Source organism: Ranitomeya imitator, chromosome 5 (genome assembly GCF_032444005.1).
Source record: "Ranitomeya imitator isolate aRanImi1 chromosome 5, aRanImi1.pri, whole genome shotgun sequence".
NCBI lineage: Eukaryota > Metazoa > Chordata > Amphibia > Anura > Dendrobatidae > Ranitomeya > Ranitomeya imitator.
The window spans coordinates 266,083,073-266,102,994 of record NC_091286.1 but is presented as its reverse complement, the minus strand read 5'-3'; the positions used below and the strand labels follow the sequence as shown (position 1 = coordinate 266,102,994).

The 19,922-nt window shown below is 41.7% G+C and overlaps 1 protein-coding gene across 1 annotated transcript in view; it reads left to right on the top strand.

Moving 5' to 3' along the window:
- Positions 1-19,922, top strand: part of REV3L (REV3 like, DNA directed polymerase zeta catalytic subunit) — a 291,259-nt gene that overhangs the window by 194,808 nt on the left and 76,529 nt on the right. The window contains exon 13 of the mRNA XM_069726145.1: positions 7,521-11,712. Within this exon, the coding sequence (XP_069582246.1) occupies positions 7,521-11,712 (4,192 nt within the window). The remainder of the gene's footprint in view (positions 1-7,520; positions 11,713-19,922) is intronic.

Sequence of the window (19,922 nt, the reverse complement as noted above, 5' to 3'; positions counted from 1 at the left end):
CAGAAAATCACATTGTCTGTTTTTTTAACATTTTATTTGCATATTATGGTGGAAAATAAGTATTTGGTCAGAAACAAAATTTCATCTCAATACTTTGTAATATATCCTTTGTTGGCAATGACAGAGGTCAAACGTTTTCTGTAAGTCTTCACAAGGTTGCCACACACTGTTGTTGGTATGTTGGCCCATTCCTCCATGCAGATCTCCTCTAGAGCAGTGATGTTTTTGGCTTTTCGCTTGGCAACACGGACTTTCAACTCCCTCCAAAGGTTTTCTATAGGGTTGAGATCTGGAGACTGGCTAGGCCACTCCAGGACCTTGAAATGCTTCTTACGAAGCCACTCCTTCGTTGCCCTGGCGGTGTGCTTTGGATCATTGTCATGTTGAAAGACCCAGCCACGTTTCATCTTCAATGCCCTTGCTGATGGAAGGAGGTTTGCACTCAAAATCTCCCCTTGATACATGGCCCCATTCATTCTTTCATGTACCCGGATCAGTCGTCCTGGCCCCTTTGCAGAGAAACAGCCCCAAAGCATGATGTTTCCACCACCATGCTTTACAGTAGGTATGGTGTTTGATGGATGCAACTCAGTATTCTTTTTCCTCCAAACACGACAAGTTGTGTTTCTACCAAACAGTTCCAGTTTGGTTTCATCAGACCATAGGACATTCTCCCAAAACTCCTCTGGATCATCCAAATGCTCTCTAGCAAACTTCAGACGGGCCCGGACATGTACTGGCTTAAGCAGTGGGACACGTCTGGCACTGCAGGATCTAAGTCCATGGTGGCGTAGTGTGTTACTTATGGTAGGCCTTGTTACATTGGTCCCAGCTTTCTGCAGTTCATTCACTAGGTCCCCCCGCGTGGTTCTGGGATTTTTGCTCACCGTTCTTGTGATCATTCTGACCCCATGGGGTGGGATTTTGCGTGGAGCCCCAGATCGAGGGAGATTATCAGTGGTCTTGTAAGTCTTCCATTTTCTAACTATTGCTCTCACGGTTGATTTCTTCACTCCAAGCTGGTTGGCTATTGCAGATTCAGTCTTCCCAGCCTGGTGCAGGGCTACAATTTTGTTTCTGGTGTCCTTTGACAGCTCTTTGACATAGTGGAGTTTGGAGTCAGACTGTTTGAGGGTGTGCACAGGTGTCTTTTTATACTGATAACAAGTTTAAACAGGTGCCATTACTACAGGTAATGAGTGGAGGAAAGAGGAGACTCTTAAAGAAGAAGTTACAGGTTTGTGAGAGCCAGAAATCTTGATTGTTTGTTTCTGACCAAATACTTATTTTCCACCATAATATGCAAATAAAATGTTAAAAAAACAGACAATGTGATTTTCTGGATTTTTTTTTTCTCAGTTTGTCTCCCATAGTTGAGGTCTACCTATGATATAAATTACAGACGCCTCTCATCTTTTTAACCCCTTCCCGACCTTTGACGCCACGTAGGCATCATGAAAGTCGGTGCCAATCCGACCCATGACGCCTATGTGGCGTCATGGAAAGATCGCGTCCCTGCAGATCGGGTGAAAGGGTTAACTTCCATTTCACCCGATCTGCAGGGACAGGGGGAGTGGTAGTTTAGCCCAGGGGGGGTGGCTTCACCCCCTCGTGGCTACGATCGCTCTGATTGGCAGTTTCACTTTCAACAGCCAATCAGAGCGATTTGTAATATTTCACCTATTATAACGGGTGAAATATTACAATCCAGCCATGGCCGATGCTGCAATATCATCGGCCATGGCTGGAAATACTAATGTGCCCCCACCCCACCCCACCGATCGCCCCCCCCCCCCCCAGCCCCCCGATCTGTCCGGTACACTGCTCCGGCTCCCCTCTGTCCTGTGCTCCGCTCCCCCCCGTGCTCTTGTCCGCTCCCCCCGTGACTTCAATCACCCCCCCTGCACTTTGATCCACCCCCCTCCGTGCTCCGTTCCACCCCCCCGTGCTCCGTTCCACCCCCCCGTGCTCCGTTCCACCCCCCGTGCTCCGTTCCACCCCTCCAGCCCTCCGATTCACCCCCCCATGCTCCGATCCCCCATCCCCCCGTGCTCCCCCCCCCCCCCCCCCACCCTATCATACTTACCGATCCTGCCGGGGTCCGTCCGTCTTCTCCCCGGGCGCCGCCATCTTCCAAAATGGCAGGCGCATGCGCAGTGCGCCCGCCGAATCTGCCGGCCGGCAGATTCGTTCCAAAGTGCATTTTGATCACTGAGATAGATTATATCTCAGTGATCAAAATAAAAAAAATAATAAATGACCCCCCCCCCCCCCCTTTTGTCACCCCCATAGGTAGGGACAATAAAAAAATAAAGAATTTTTTTTTTTCCACTAATGTTAGAATGGGGTTAGGGGTAGGGTTAGGGTTTCGGTATGTGCACACATATTCTGGTCCTCTGCGGATTTTTCCGCTGCGGATTTGATAAATCCGCAGTGCTAAACCGCTGCGGATTTATGGCGGATTTACCGCGTTTTTTTCTGCGCATTTCACTGCGGTTTTACAACTGCGATTTTCTATTTGAGCAGTTGTAAAACCGCTGCGGAATCCGCACAAAGAAGTGACATGCTGCGGAATGTAAACCGCTGCGTTTCCATGCAGTTTTTCTGCAGCATGTGTACAGCGATTTTTGTTTCCCATAGGTTTACATTGAACTGTAAACTCATGGGAAACTGCTGCGGATCCGCAGCGTTTTCCGCAGCGTGTGCACATACCTTTAGAATTAGGCCATGTGCACACCGTGCGGATTTGGCTGCGGATCCGCAGTGGATTGGCCGCTGCGGATTCGCAGCAGTGTTCCATCAGGTGTACAGTACCATGTAAACATATGGAAACCAAATCCGCTGTGCCCATGGTGCGGAAAATATCGCGCGGAAATGCTGCGTTGTATTTTCCGCAGCATGTCAATTCTTTGTGCGGATTCCGCAGCGTTTTACACCTGTTCCTCAATAGGAATCCGCAGGTGAAATCCGCACAAAAAACACTGGAAATCCGCGGAAAATCCGCAGGTAAAACGCAGTGCCTTTTACCTGCGGATTTTTAAAAAATGATGCTGAAAAATCTCACACGAATCCGCAACGTGGGCACATAACCTTAGGGTTAGGGTTGGAATTAGGGTTGTGGTTAGGGGTGTATTGTGGTTAGGGTTGTGATTAGGGTTATGGCTACAGTTGGGATTAAGGTTAGGGGTGTGTTGGGGTTAGGGTTAGGGTTAGGGCTGTGATTAGGGTTATGGCTATAGTTGGGATTAGGGTTAGGGATGTGTTGGGGTTAGGGTTAGGGCTGTGATTAGGGTTATGGCTACAGTTGGAATTAGGGTTGTGGTTAGAGTTAGGGTTAGGGTTGGAATTAGGGTTGTGGTTAGGGGTGTGTTGGGGTTAGGGTTGTGGTTAGGGGTGTGTTGGGGTTAGGGTTGTGATTAGGGTTATGGCTACAGTTGGGATTAGGGTTAGGGGTGTGTTGGGGTTAGTGTTGGAGGTAGAATTGAGGGGTTACCACTGTTTAGGCACATCAGGGGTCTCCAAACGCAACATGGCGCCACCATTGATTCCAGCCAATCCCGTATTCAAAAAGTCAAATGGTGCTCCCTCAATTCCGAGCCCTGACGTGTGCCCAAACAGTGGTTTACCCCCACATATGGGGTACCAGCATACTCAGGATAAACTGCGCAACAATTACTGGGGTCCAATTTCTCCTGTTACCCTTGTGAAAATAAAAAAATGCTTGCTAAAACATCATTTTTGAGGAAAGAAAAATGATTTATTATTTTCACGGCTCTACGTTGTAAACGTCTGTGAAGCACTTGGGGGTTCAAAGTGCTCACCACATATCTAGATAAGTTCCTTGGGGGGTCTAGTTTCTAAAATGGGGTCACTTGTGGGGGGTTTCTACTGTTTAGGCACACCAGGGGCTCTGCAAACGCAACGTGACGCCCGCAGACCATTCCATCAAAGTCTGCATTTCAAAAGTCACTACTTCCCTTCTGAGCCCCGACGTGTGCCCAAACAGTGGTTTACCTCCACACATGGGGTATCAGCGTACTCAGGAGAAACTGAACAACAACTTTTGGGGTCCAATTTCTCCTGTAACCCTTGGGAAAATAAAAAATTCTGGGCTAAATAATTATTTTTGAGGAAAGAAAACGTATTTATTATTTTCACGGCTCTGCATTATATACTTCTATGAAGCACTTGGGGGTTCAAAGTGCTCACCACACATCTAGATAAGTTCCTTTCGGGGTCTAGTTTCCAAAATGGGGTCACTTGTGGGGGGTTTCTACTGTTTAGCCACATCAGGGGCTCTGCAAACGCAACGTGACGCCCGCAGAGCATTCCATCAAAGTCTGCATTTCAAAACGTCACTACTTCAATTCCGAGCCCCGGCATGTGCCCAAACAGTAGTTTACCCCCACATATGGGGTATCAGCGTACTCAGGAGAAACTGGACAACAAATTTTGGGGTCAAATTTCTCCTGATACCCTTGGGAAAATAAAAAATTGCAGGCTAAAAGATCATTTTTGAGAAAATAATTATTTTTTATTTTCATGGCTCTGCGTTATAAACTTCTGTGAAGCACTTGGGGGTTCAAAGTCCTCACCACACATCTAGATTAGTTCCTTTGGTGGACTAGTTTCCAAAATGGGGTCATTTCTGGGGGATCTCCAATGTTTAGGCACACAGGGGCTCTCCAAACGTGACATGGTGTCCGCTAATGATTGGAGCTAATTTTCCATTTAAAAAGCCAAATGGCGTGCCTTCCCCTCCAAGCCCTGCCGTGCGCCCAAACAGTGGTTTACCCCCACATATGGGGTATCAGCGTACTCATGACAAACTGGACAACAACATTTGGGGTCCAATTTCTCCTATTACCCTTGGCAAAATAGGAAATTCCAGGCTAAAAAATCATTTTTGAGGAAAGAAAAATTATTTTTTATTTTCATGGCTCTGCGTTATTAACTTATGTGAAGCACCTGGGGGTTTAAAGTGCTCAATATGCATCTAGATAAGTTCCTTGGGGGGTCTAGTTTCCAAAATGGGGTCACTTGTGGGGGAGCTCCAATGTTTAGGCACACAGGGGCTCTCCAAACGCGACATGGTGTCCGCTAACAATTGGAGCTAATTTTCCATTCAAAAAGTCAAATGGCGCGCCTTCCCTTCCGAGCCCTGTCGGGTGCCCAAACAGTGGTTTACCCCCACATATGAGCTATCGGCGTACTCGGGAGAAATTGCCCAACAAATTTTATGATCCATTTTATCCTGTTGCCCATGTGAAAATGAAAAAATTGAGGCTAAAAGAATTTTTTTGTGAAAAAAAGTACTTTTTCATTTTTACAGATCAATTTGTGAAGCACCTGGGGGTTTAAAGTGCTCACTAGGCATCTAAATAAGTTCCTTGGGGGGTCTAGTTTCCAAAATGGGGTCACTTGTGGGGGAGCGCCAATGTTTAGGCACACAGGAGCTTTCCAAACGCGACATGGTGTCAGCTAACGATGGAGATAATTTTTCATTCAAAAAGTCAAATGGCGCTCCTTCCCTTCCGAGCCTTACCATGTGCCCAAACAGTGGTTTACCCCCACATATGAGGTATCAGTGTACTCAGGAGAAATTGCCCAACAAATTTTAGGATCCATTTTATCCTGTTGCCCATGTGAAAATGAAAAAATTGAGGCTAAAAGAATTTTTTTGTGAAAAAAAAGTACTTTTTCATTTTTACGGATCAATTTGTGAAGCACCTGGGGGTTCAAAGTGCTCACTATGCATCTAGATAAGTTCCCTGGGGCGTCTAGTTTCCAAAATGGGGTCACTTGTGGGGGAGCTCCAATTTTTAGGCACACGGGGGCTCTCCAAACGTGACATGGCGTCCGCTAAAGAGTGGAGCCAATTTTTGATTCAAAAAGTCAAATGGCGCTCCTTCCCTTCCAAGCCCTGCCGTGCGCCCAAACAGTGGTTTACCCCCACATATGAGGTATCAGCGTACTCAGGACAAATTGGACAACAACTTACGTGGTTCAGTTTCTCATTTTACCATTGGGAAAATTAAAAAATTGTTGCTAAAAGATAATTTTTGTGACTAAAAAGTTAAATGTTCATTTTTTCCTTCCATGTTGCTTCTGCTGCTGTGAAGCACCTGAAGGGTTAATAAACTTCTGGAATGTGGTTTTGAGTACCTTGAGGGGTGCAGTTTTTAGAATGGTGTCACTTTTGGGTATTTTCAGCCATATAGACCCCTCAAACTGACTTCAAATGTGAGGTGGTCCCTAAAAAAATGGTTTTGTAAATTTCGTTGTAAAAATGAGAAATCGCTGGTCAAATTTTAACCCTTATAACTTCCTAGCAAAAAAAAAATTTTGTTTCCAAAATTGTGCTGATGTAAAGTAAACATGTGGGAAATGTTATTTATTAACTATTTTGTGTCACATAACTCTCTGGTTTAACAGAATAAAAATTCAAAATGTGAAAATTGCGAAATTTTCAAAATTTTCGCCAAATTTCCGTTTTTATCACAAATAAACGCATAATTTATTGACCTAAATTTACCACTAACATGAAGCCCAATATGTCACGAAAAAACAATCTCAGAACCGCTAGGATCCGTTGAAGCGTTCCTGAGTTATTACCTCATAAAGGGACACTGGTCAGAATGGCAAAAAACGGCAAGGTCTTTAAGGTCAAAATAGGCTGGGTCATGAAGGGGTTAAGTGGTGGAACTTGCACTATTGCTGACTGACTAAATACTTTTTTGCCCCACTGTATATTTTAAATTGTTCCCCTTTCCATACCAATTACCGTATTTTTATATATCAGACACATGTTTGTTTTTCAACTATATTGTTTTCTGCTTTCTCTTTCATATATATATATATTTTTTTATTTCATACGTTGTGCTCCTTATAAGGATAGATATAAAAGATTTCAAGGGGAGATTGACATTTACAGTTTTGTATACTACTGTTTTTTTTTTGGTTTTTTTTCAGTAACCAACATATTGTCCTGCATAACAGGGCAAATTCAACATCCTGTCTTCACTGCAGAGCTGGTCTGAGTCTGATAAGATCACAGCATGCGGTGATCACATGATGGCAGGACGAAAGGAGGAGTCTCTGCTAGCGCGTCTTAAACTGTATAAACAGCGCTCATTCAGCTATGTTCACAGCAATCAGGAAGGCAGAGATGGCAATAAATTATCTCTGCCTTCTGTACAGGAAGTCCTGTATATCATTCCTGTCCATACACTGGAAATATGCAAACTGCATCTGTTAACTGCAGGGGTTAATTTGCAGCAAAATATGCACTAATGTCCGGAATAAGTAGTAGTTAATTTATTGTCATTAAAACTTTGCCCACTCGTTTTTTTTTTTGCATTTTTTGACATGCAATATGCTGCATAAATAGGCCCTGCTTTAAATTTTGCAACGTTTTAGCTATAGAAAGGTGGAGATGAATGTTTATTAAAGTAGAACATGTAAACGTTAACTGATGTATGTTGGTGTAAAAGTTACATATCTTTTATTTTTTTTTGTAGATAATGCCATGAATAATGAAAGTACTCTTACCCACTCTTCGGTTATTGCCAAAAGCAAGTTGTCAATAAAAACCTCCATCTTTCACAAAGATGCTGCTTCCTTGGAGCCACAATCTTCTGCCAAAACCGCATTCCAGTGTCAGCACTCAAGTGCCCTTTCATCTCCTCACTTGTTAAAAAAGGAGGGTTTGATAGAGGAGCTCTCCCAGTCACCTCTGGAAAAGGGAGCTGAACTTTCCGTCCACACTTTCACAAATGATAGCACTTATAGTATAAAATATCCAGCACCTTTTAACAGTTCTGTTCATTCAGAAATCCTCCATAAAGATGTAGGAATGAATGACATTGTCTCGATTCCAGCAAGTGACACAACTGTTTATGAGGATGGGATTTCCTCAGTTAATAGACATCTGCAGTGCAGGAAATTCACCAGCATTAGAAAAGAAAAGGATGCAGCTTCCTTTTTGCATTTGAACCGACATGGCAGTGAAGGTGCTTTGGACAGAACGCATCGAAATTTCACAGAACTGATTAATAACAAAGCTAAAAAACCTGCCGACATAAGCGATAAATGTAATGTTCCTCCACACAGCTTTGCTCATGCAGCCTTAACAGAAAATTGTGATAGGACTGTAGATGCTGATTCTAATGAAGGAAGCCTTAATAAAATGAAGGTACGATATGAAGAATTTCAGGAACATAATGCGGAAGCAACTGGTGTTAACCAGCAGGTGACCCATTACAAATTTTTTCCTAGCGTTGTTCTTTCAAATTGTTTGAACCGACCACAAAAAGCTACAGCAATGTCTTGCAAAGTTCAACAGCCTAAAAAACCATCAAGATTAAAGCTATCAAAAAAGATAAAAGGCTCTGTAAGTAAGGAACAGGTAAATGTCGAAGTGGCCTGTCTAGACGATAAAATACACGATACAAAAAGTGATGATGTTCAAGAACATCTGCATGCATTGAAACAAGACAATATTGACTCTTCTGATGCCCAGGGCTCTGTCAGTTTAAATGAAATCGAACTGGTAAAAGACAGCAGCTATGCTCCAGGGAATGCTTGTAGCAAAAGTCCTCCTGATGTTGACAGGGTACCATCCTGTGACATCGCTGTCATGATGGATGATGGTGCATTTCAAGGAAACACATGTGAAATGAATAGCTTTGAATGTCAATTTGAAGAGGGCAATGTAGCGTCAGACCCTTCATCAGCACTTTATGGAAATAAATATACTTTAAGAGCAAAAAGGAAAGTCAATTTTGAAAGTGAAGATGGGGAGGCAAGCCTGGGTGCAAGCAATTCGAAAATTAATCTACCTCAGTCTGTCGAAGCCAATGAATATGCAGGTAATCCTCAAAAGTCACGCAAACGTAGAAAGGTATCTAATAAGTTACCCCCAATAATTATAAAATATATAATCATTAACAGGTTTAAAGGCAGAAAAAATATGCAGGTAAAATTAGAAAAGTTAGATCCTAGTGAAGATCATGTAATATTAACAGATCAAAAACTAGAGTTCTATAATAAAATGGCACCTTTAAAAGAATTCTGGCCCAAAGTGCCAGACTCCCCTGCAACCAAATACCCACTATGCCCCGTAGTACCAAAGAAGAACAACAAAAGAAAAACTAAACCGAAATCTGCCAAGAAAAAGCCAGGGAAGGTCCCAAAGACGCAGAGACAAGTTCTTAATCGACCCCTACCTCCACGAAGAAGAAAAGCTTGTAGGTTTCTCACACCTCCAATGCCATCTTATAATGTCGAAACAGAAGATTGTGATACTGACTACAAGGATGTGATGTCGAAATTGGGCTTTCTTACTGAAAGAAGTCCAAGCCCAATACATATGTCTCCACCACGTTGCTGGTCACCAACAGATCCAGAAGCTGAGGAGCTGAAGCGAAGTCCTGTTGAAGATACTCCTCTCTTTAAAGCATATCATTTAATTGCAGGAAAGAAAGAAGGTGAACTTTGTACCAAAAAAAGGCAACGAAGAGCCCAATCGAGTAAAACCAGAAAGAAGAGTACTTTAAGCCCACCCACACTGAGCAAACAAGGAAACAAAGTTATTCAACTTGAGTTAGTCAAAGACCGAAAAAGACAAAAGGGGAAACCTAGGCAGAAAAAGAGTGAAAAGGCACCAAGAAAACATACGAAAATTAAAGGCCGAAATAAAGTAACAAATATTGAAACTGATAGATCAGAACATTTGGTTCAAGATCAGTCTGGTAGCCTAGTAGATGAAACCACTAAACAAACATCTGATACTCTGTCATCAGATTTTAATTTGTCAGGATTTTCTCCCGGACATGTTCACTCTACACAGCTCTCATCTTCGGAGAACCAGGAAGACTTTCAGGAAAGCACACGATCTTTCAATAGTACTGCTTCTTTTAACTCTCAAAACAATACATTTGTTCCAATGGAGACTAATGTTTCATCATCACCTCTGCCATTAAATCAAGGCACAGATTCATTCAAGATAAATAATTTAAAAGCACCAGTCCCAAATGTGTTTCAAACAAAAGAATCGATTACGACTCAAAATAGGATTTCAAATTCCATTATTCGCCCTTCTCAGGTAATACAGAATGCACAGTTTACCTTAACATGTACTCCTTTTAATCAAGAGGAGGATCCCACAGAAGTGCAGAAAAGGCTTTTGGCATCGGTTGTAAAATTACGGGACACCCAAAGTGCACCTGATGCTATGCTTTTTGAGAAATTGCAGTCAAAACTTTTGCCATGCACGATGAACAGCCAGCAGCAGATGACAAGTAACCAGGATCAGAGCAAACAGAGCGATTCAAAATCCTCTTCAGAAACTCAGCTACCCAGAAGTTCTTTGGTAACCTCTTTAAGAAACCCTATTAGAATGTCAACTTGGAAACAAAAAGGCGAATTGTTTGATGGAACACAGTTCACTCCTCATAAATTTAATGAAAATTGTTTGCCTGAGATATTTTCTTGCTCTAAAGCAACTAAAAAAACATTAAAACAAAGTGCTTCCCAAGGAATAATAGATGCGCATTGTGGAATCGCTGTCCTGAAGGAATTGCTCCACAAAAAGCAAGAGAAAGAAAAGGCAGCTGCATCAGAAGATTCCAGTGCTAAGCTAAAAGGCAGTCAATCGTCTCCAGTTGAACCAAAGTGTAATAGTAAGAAATCACAATGCCGAACACCCAACAAAAAACCAAGGGCACCTCGGAATACAAAGCCGAAGGCAGCCAAGAATTTGAAATCTGTGCCAGTAAAATATCAAACTGAGCGCCAAATCAAAAGTACAACGTCTAATGGAGGTGCTGCGATTTTTGCTGACCCTGGTTTTGTGAGTTGCTATGCACTTGAAGATAGTTTATCTCCTGAACATAACTACAATTTTGATATCAATGCTGTAGGGCAAACTGGTCTCTGCAGTTTGTATACAGGGAGTCAGTTTATTCCAGCTGATCAAAATTTGCCCCAGAAATTTTTGAGTGATCCCTTCCCTACGAGTGCCCTGGAAAATGATCGAATGAAGCAGGAGAGCAAACAAACAGATCACAAACTTGTCCGTAGTTCTTCAGAACACAAAGTACTTTTGAGACCTAGCTCCCTTAGCCCTGAGTTGTTTGAAAAATCTTCACTTGATAATAAGCAAAACCCTTTGGTTAACCAACTTAAAAATAGATTACTTGCTCAAAGTTTTCACCATCCACCATCAGTGGATGCAGTTTTTACTCAGCTGTCCGAGGATTTAGAGAATAACAAATGTAACTTGGGTAGCGAAGAACTTTTTAGAAATGCCTCCTTTAACATAGCACAATCTAAATGGATTCATACTGATGTAAGTACTGAGAAAAAAGACACAGCTGTGAATTCTGGCCACCCATCCAGTTCCAGTTCATCCTCTACTGGACTTGCTTCCTCCCCTGACATTGACTTTATAGATGGAGACATAGAACTATACATTTCAAGACATAGTGGTGGATTGACACCCACTCCTGACAGTTCTCCGAGATCCATGAGTTCTCCGTCTCAATCCAAGAATGGTAGTGCTACACCTCGACCAGTGCACATTTTAAAACCACTAATGTCTCCACCTAGTCGGGAAGAAATAATGGCAACTCTAATGGACCATGACCTGATGGAAACTATTTATCAAGAACCATTTTTCAGCAACCCTTCTGATGCTCCAGAAAAACCAAGGTGAGCATATCGACAGGCTTGCGCTTGTGTAGAAGAACATGTACTTTTCTGTTTCCTACAAACCTATGTACACCTTTTTCTTCTAATTCTGAATTATTTATATACTTCATAAAAGGTAGTAAAAACACACACCAAAGAATACATTGTAAAACTTGAGCTTCTTAGTCTGCTGAGCTGCAAGGGTAAGCTGACACTATATAGGGATTTATAAAGGGAAACTCTAGTTATTTGATGGAGCAGTTGAAAATTAGACCCCTTGTCAAAAGAAGGTTTGCACAACTTTTCTATGGGTGTATTTTCTTGTATTATGTCTGCAATTTTGGACCTTAGAATAATGGTGAAACTTGAGCTAAAATTAGAAACCTGAAATATGCCTATGATGCTTTAGCTTGAAAACAAAATACAAAAATGTATTTTTTTTTCTAAAATGTTTCATTCTTAAAATGGTTCTCCCAGAAGTAATCCAAGGTGGCAGCAATCACTTATTTCAGGCTTCAAACCATCCTTGGCATGCAATTGGAAGTAAGAACAGACACAGACAAAACAGATACCCCGTGTAAGTACAGTATATGGGCCCCTTGCAGTCCAATAGCTCATCGTAGTGAACAATTCCACCTGCTTTGGAGGTGGAAGTTGTTTCCCTCACTTAGTGGAGCACCGTGTTTCTGCTCAGGTTGCATCAATGGTATATATCTTCCCTGATAAGAAGGATTGCAGCCTGAAGAAATCCTGCTCGAGACATCTACTATTATCGGGCTGAGTAGCATCATAGTGAACTAGTAAGGGTATGTGCACACGTAGAATGGTCCACTGTGGATTTTTCCGCAGTGGATTTGATAAATCTGCAGGGCAAAAACGCTGCGTTTTTGCTGCAGATTTATCTCGGATTTACTGCGATTTTTCTGCGGATTTCACTGCGGTTTTACAACTGCGGTTTTCTATTGGAGCAGGTGTAAAACCGCTGTGGAATCCGCAGAAAGAAGTGACATGCTGCGGAATGTAAACCGCTGTTCCGCGCAATTTTTTTTTCCGCAGCATGTGCACAGTGTTTTTTGTTTCCCATAGGTTTACATTGTAATGTAAATTCATGGGAAACTGCTATTTTCTTTCAGAAAATAAACAATCATTTTCAAGTCTATACTTTTCCAGTAAATAAACAACCAATGATAATTCTTTCATATGATGTTGACTTCATGTTTTTTTTTTGCATTGCCATAGTTTTTTTCTCAGCACCTTTTACTGAAGTCTGCTTTCTGCTACTGATTGAAACTGCAGAAGATATGAACAAATTATATACTAGATGGCAGCCCGATTCTAAAGAATCGGGAGTCTAGAATCCATATATACTTTATTTATTCAAATGTAAGAATAATACAATTAATAATAGTAAGAAAGAACAAAAATAATAGGCAGTATATGGAGAAAACACCAAACAAAAGTTCAAAATTGGTGTGAAAATGTCACTGAACCACTTCACAACTAAATATATATAGTTTTGGTAAATGGTATTATCATTTTTTTGACGAAATTCGGCAGGAGCTTGAAGAGCAACGTCACTGGGCCCGCCTCCACGCAGTAGAAACTTGCTGTGAGGTAAAAATTCAAAAATCACACCAAAATGGCGGGCGGAGTGTGTCACAGTACGGCACGTTTCTGATTGGTCGCTCGCAGCAGGCGGCAACCAATCAGACACTGGACACTGTTGACGTCACTTATCTCCGGACATTAGCTCCGGACATTAGCTCCGGACAGGAAGTTGGCACAAATTGCTGGAAGTAGTATTCTAGGCAATTATATATTAGATATATATATATATATATATATATACATACATACACACATACACACACACACACACACACACACACACACACACACACACACACACACACACACACACACTAGCTGTACTACCCGGCTTCGCCCCGGATAATTACCGCTGTTAGCAAAATAGAATGTGTTAACAAAAAAATTTTCTGGACACAAATACCACAAAACAGATAGAAATGTAATTATTAAAAGGCAAAAACTAAGCTAATGAACGCATTTCACAATATATATTTCAACACCAGAGATATTCCACATAGATTTAACTTAAATTGGGCAAGTAATGTGAAGTACCGTATATACTCGAGTATAAGGTGACCCCTCTAATTTTGCCACAATAAACTGGGAAAACTTAATGACTCGAGTATAAGCCTAGGGTTAAAAATGTAGCAGCTACCAGTAAATGTCAAAAATAAAAATAGATACCAATAAAAGTAAAATTAATTAAGATATCAGTAGGTTAAGTGTTTTTGAATATCCATATTGAATCATGAGCCCCATATAATGCTCCATACAGTTTATGATGGCCCCATAAGATGCTCCATATTAAAATATGCCCCATAAAATCCTGCATAATGGTTAATAATGGCCCCATAAGATGCTCCATAAACACATTTGCCCAATATAATGCTGCACAAATGTTGATTATGGCCCCATAAGATGCTCCATAAAGATATTTGCGCCATATAGTGCTGCACAAATATTATGGCCCCATATAGTGCTGCACAAACATTATGGCCCCATATAGTGCTGCACAAATATTATGGCCCCATATAGTGCTGCACAAACGTTATGGCCCCATATAGTGTTGCACAAACGTTATGGCCCCATATAGTGCTGCACAAACGTTATGGCCCCATATAGTGCTGCTCAAACGTTGTGGCCCCATATAGTGCTGCACAAACGTTATGGCCCCATATAGTGCTGCACAAACGTTATGGCCCCATATAGTGCTGCACAAACGTTATGGCCACATATAGTGCTGCACAAACGTTATGGCCCCATATAGTGCTGCACAAACGTTATGGCCCCATATAGTGCTGCACAAACGTTATGGCCCCATATAGTGCTGCACAAATGTTATGGCCCCATATAGTGCTGCACAAATGTTATGGCCCCATATAGTGCTGCACAAATGTTATGGCCCCATATAGTGCTGCACAAATGTTATGGCCCCATATAGTGCTGCACAAATGTTATGGCCCCATATAGTGCTGCACAAATGTTATGGCCCCATATAGTGCTGCACAAACGTTATGGCCCCATATAGTGCTGCACAAACGTTATTGCGCCATAAGATGCTCCATACAGACACTTGCCCCATTTGCTGTTGCTGCAATTAAAAAAAATAAATCACATACTCACCTTTCCGTCGCTCAGACCCCCGACACTTTCAATAGTTACCTGCTCCTTGTTCCGGTGCGGCTCCGTCTTCCGCACTGACGTTCAGCAGAGGTCGCGCACGAACTACATTACCTCTGAGCTGAGCGTCACTGCTGAAGACAGAGCGACGCCCGGAACGAGGAAAGGTGACTATCGCGCAGCTCTCCCTCTCCCCGTATACTCACCTGATCCTGGCGCGGGTACAGTCCCTGCTTCCTCGACGCCGCAGCTTCATCCTGTACTGAGCGGTCACCGTTACTGCTCATTACAGTAATGAATATGCGGCTCCACCTCTATGGGAGGTTGAGCCGCATATTCATTACTGTAATGAGCGATACCATGTGACCGCTCAGTACAGGAAGAAGCTGCCGGTGTCAGGAAGCAGGGAGCGTGCCAGGAGTAGGTGAGTATAATTTCACAGCCCCTGCTCCCCCTCCCCTGCCAACCCCTGCGTATGACTCGAGTATAAGCCGAGGGAGGGACTTTAAGCCTAAAAAAGTGGGCTGAAAATCTCAGCTTATACTCGAGTATATACAGTAATCTTCTACTACTTATTCGTGAGCCTTTTCATAAACGACATTCTTAGTTTTTCCTTCAGGTGCAATGACTAACAGATTTTTGGCTGTTCCAACTCTTGAACAGGCCACATAAAGTTGACCATGAGAAAAGCATGGAGATTATAAATCGATTACAGCTACATTCAAGGACTTTCCCTGAGCCTTGTTGATGGACATAGCAAATGCCAGTCGAACAGGAAACTGGCGTTTAAAATCAAAAGGCAAGTCAGATGGAATGAGAGGAATTGTTGGAATGAAAACATCTTCTCCTGTGGCACATCCTCAGCTTCATGATCATTGAAACTCGTAAACCATTGTTCATTGACTAGTTATATCACTGGTTGCCACTCTTTACATGTAATTTATCTACTGGTGTAAAATGTCAGTCTCCCAGAGCATAGTCTGTATGGCAGTCAGTCCTTTCTTCCTCTTGGCTAAAAGCAGGACTAGCTGTGTTTCAATTTGCATATAACCATGATTGTTGTCATTCTTTAAAGGCAAAACAGAGCTCCAGAAATTAAATTCAACATATAGCAAACTAGAAAATTGTATTTTATTATTAAAGGGATAATGTCACAATTGGGCTTCATGCCAGGGAAATCTACATTCCTACATCTTGGTCTTTTCTCCAACCTTCAAGGAACACATTTTAATGTAGGTTCAAGAGACAGTGATGTTAAGGGGAAAAGGAAGGCATACAATATGATTTGATAGAATTTATTTTTTCCAGATTTGACCCTAATTTGTTACGATAAGCCAACTACTCTTCTCCATCTCATGTTCCAGGATATCATTGGTCTTCACTGTTTTCACTCTGTAGAGGTATTAGACTTGTTGTCTCTCTCACCTCTCCTCCTTTTTTTTTTTTAAAAAAGTTTTTATTGAACAATAAGCAGAGCGTACAAAAATTGTTCAAAAGCATCAGAAAAGATCCGACAAATAGAATTTTACAGTACTTAAACATTAGACAGTGTATTATAACTATAACCAACTCCCATCCCCTCCCCCCCCCCCCAGGGCACACACTTGCATCTTCATATAATATCTTTAAAGCCTAACATGAGTTCTGCCGTCCATTTGCTCTCTCATGTACCAGTCTGTAAATTGGAAGCAACCTGGCATATAGATTGTCTGGGTATTAATAAAAGAAGACCATTTATAGAAAAACCCTTCAGTGTATTTTTGTTTATTCAGTATGGACTCTATTCAGTCCATCTTGAAGAGATCGGCTACCTTCGTATTAATTAAGCCGAAAGAGGGAGTACTACCTTGTGCCCATAAATGTAGAATACTTTTACGGGTGGCTCCTGCCCAGACAAATAGAATACGGTGCTTCTGAACAGAAAGACTCACCCACTGATCTTGTGGGAGAATGTTGAATATGGCCCACTCCGGAGAAAGAGAGAGTGATACACCAAAGGTATTAGTGAGATATTGCAAAAGTGTATCCCAGACCTCCCATATTTTTGGACAGTCTCAGAGACAATGAAAAATATCAGCTCGAGTATGTAAACATTTAGGGCATTGGAAATCGCCTAAGGGCGACATTTTAGATTTAATCTCTGGGGAGATATATGCTCTATGGAATATCATGAGAGTCATGGTTGTGTAACTGTCATACGGTAACATTGAGTAATGTGGCTTTCAAGAGGTTTTTTACCTGAGTCGGTTAGTGGAGATACCCACCTCCCCGGGCCCGGTGAAGAGTCTGACCACTGTATGGAAGGTTTTATTGATTTGTATATAAGACTCAAAGAATAATTCCCCACGTGAGCTTTAATGGAGATTAAGTTTAGAGGGTGTATTCTAACATCGTCCGGTATATCCCACAGTACCAAGCTTATATAGTGTCTAATTTGGGTAATAGTAAAATTTTCTCCCACCAGGATTGAGTATTTAAAGACAGTGTCTTCCAAAGTAAGAGGACACTGATTGTCTGTTAACATGTCACAGACCAATCGACAACCATTATTTTCAAGCACACGATAGATAGGAGGTGGCATTCCCTGTAGAAAGGAGGGATTTCCTCAGAAGGGAAGAAACACTGAGATATGGGGATCTAGTCCACTAATTCGTCTAGCATGACGCCATCCTGAGATTACGAACTACAGTAGGGTGTTATCCCTAAACTCCACTTGGACGTCAGCTTGATGTAGACGAAGTATAGCAGGAAGACTAAAAGGTCTACACACCGCCTCATCTATTGGAGTTTTAGTAAAGCGGGTGAAGGCATAGACCAAGTCTAGGGAGTGGCGGAAAACAGCCGCTATACTATATAGGTATAGATTATGGAGATTAAGACCAGGGTTTTAGTTTGTTGCAACTTAAAAATACTAATTCTAGATCCCCAACGGTAGCGTCTGTAAGGGAAAAAGTATTTTAGGGAAAGTGATCATTTTAATCAGATGGGCCTTGCCCGCAAAGGATAATTTAAGAGATTTCCAGGATTGTGTTTCCTGTATAACCGCAGAAATGAGGGGTAGAACATTTAGTTTATAAATATCATGAGGATTTGAGGGTAAATATACCCCAAGATAACGCAAGGAATCTCTCTTCCACTGAAAGGTGAAAGGGAACGTCCGCCGTTTCTGAGCAGCTTTGAAGATTGCCAAAGCATGAGATGTATCATAATTTATGCGAAATGCTGAAACTGCTCCAAACTCATTAAAGGAATCCATTATAAAAGGAATGGATTCCTTAGGATTGGCTATCATGAGTAAAATATCATCAGCAAATGCCAATGTTTTAAGTGTATGGTGGCCGATCTCAATACCCCCAAATGAAGGGATCATCTGCAGGTATCTCTTAGTAAAGGGTCTAGGACAATATTAAATAACAAAGGTGACGGGGGACATCCCTGCCTCATACCCCAGAAGATAGGAAAAGTTGACTGAATACCATTAAGCCATAACGAAGATTGGGGATTGGTATAAATTGTCCTTACAAAGTTAAAGAAAGTAAAGCTAAACAATCTATACTTCAGTGTTTGAATGAGGTGACACCAAGACACTCGATCTAAAGCTTTATCAGCATCAAGGCTGACCAATATATGTTGCTTGACTTTGGTCTGGTAACTACTCTGTGTGCAGAATTATTAGGCAAGTTGTGTTTTAGATGATTATTTTTATTGATCAACAACTATGTTCTCAATCAACCCAAAAGACAAAAAAAAGCTTAATATTTTTAGAAGTTGCAGTGTGTTTTTTTTTAAAGATTTGATCTTAGGAGGATATCTGTTTGTGAAGGTAACTATTATTGTGCAGAATTATTAGGAAACTTAATAAAAACCAAATATATTCCCATCTCACTTTTTTATTTTCACCAGATAAATCAATATAACTGCACAAAATTTAGAAATAAACATTACTGACATGCAAAAACAAAATCCCCAAAAATTAGTGACCAATATAGCCACCTTTCTTTATGATGAAACTCAACAGCCTTCCATCCATAGATCGTCAGTTGCTTGATCTGTTTACAATCAACATTGCGTGCAGCAGCCACCGCAGCCTCCCAGACACTGTTCCGAGAGGTGTACTGTTTTTTCCTCCCTGTAGATCTCACATTTTATGAGGGACCACAGGTTCTCTATGGGATTCAGATCAGGTGAACAAGGGGGCCATGTCATTATTTATTTTTTTTTCTTTGAGACCTTTACTGGCCAGCCATGCTGTGGAGTAGTTGGATGCATGTGATGGAGCATTGTCCTGCATGAAAATCATGTTTTTCTTGAACGATACTGACTTCTTGTACCACTGCTTGAAGAAGTTGTCTTCCAGAAACTGGCAGTAGGTCTGGGAGTTGAGCTTCACTCCATCCTCAACCCGAAAAGGTCCCACAAGTTCATCTTTGATGATACCAGCCCATACCAGTACCACACCTCCACCTTAGTCGGAGTGGAGCACTCTGCCCTTTACTGATCCAGCCTCTGGCCAATCAAGAGTCACTCTCATTTCATCAGTCCATAAAACCTTTGAAAAGTCAGTCTTAAGATATTTCTTGCCCAGTCTTGATGTTTTATCTTATGTTTCTTGTTCAAAGGTGGTCGTTTTTCAGCCATCCTTACCTTGGGCATGTCCCTGAGTATCACACACCTTGTGCTTTTTGTTACTCTAGTAACGTTGCAGCTCTGAAATATGGCAAAACTGGTGGCAAATGGCATCTTGGCAGCTTCACGCTTGATTTTCCTCAATTTATGGTCAGTTATTTTGCGCCTTTTTTGCCCAACATGCTTCTTGCGACCCTGTTGGCTATTTGCCAAACTTTTGAAGCGTGATCACCGAACAATCAAGCGTTTCATGGCAATATCAAGACTGCTGCATCCCTCTGCAAGACCTCTCACAATTTTGGACTTTTCAGAACCCGTGAAATCTCTCTTCTGACCCATTTTGCCAAAGATAAGGAAGTTGCCTAATAATTAAGCACACCTTTATATAGGGTTTT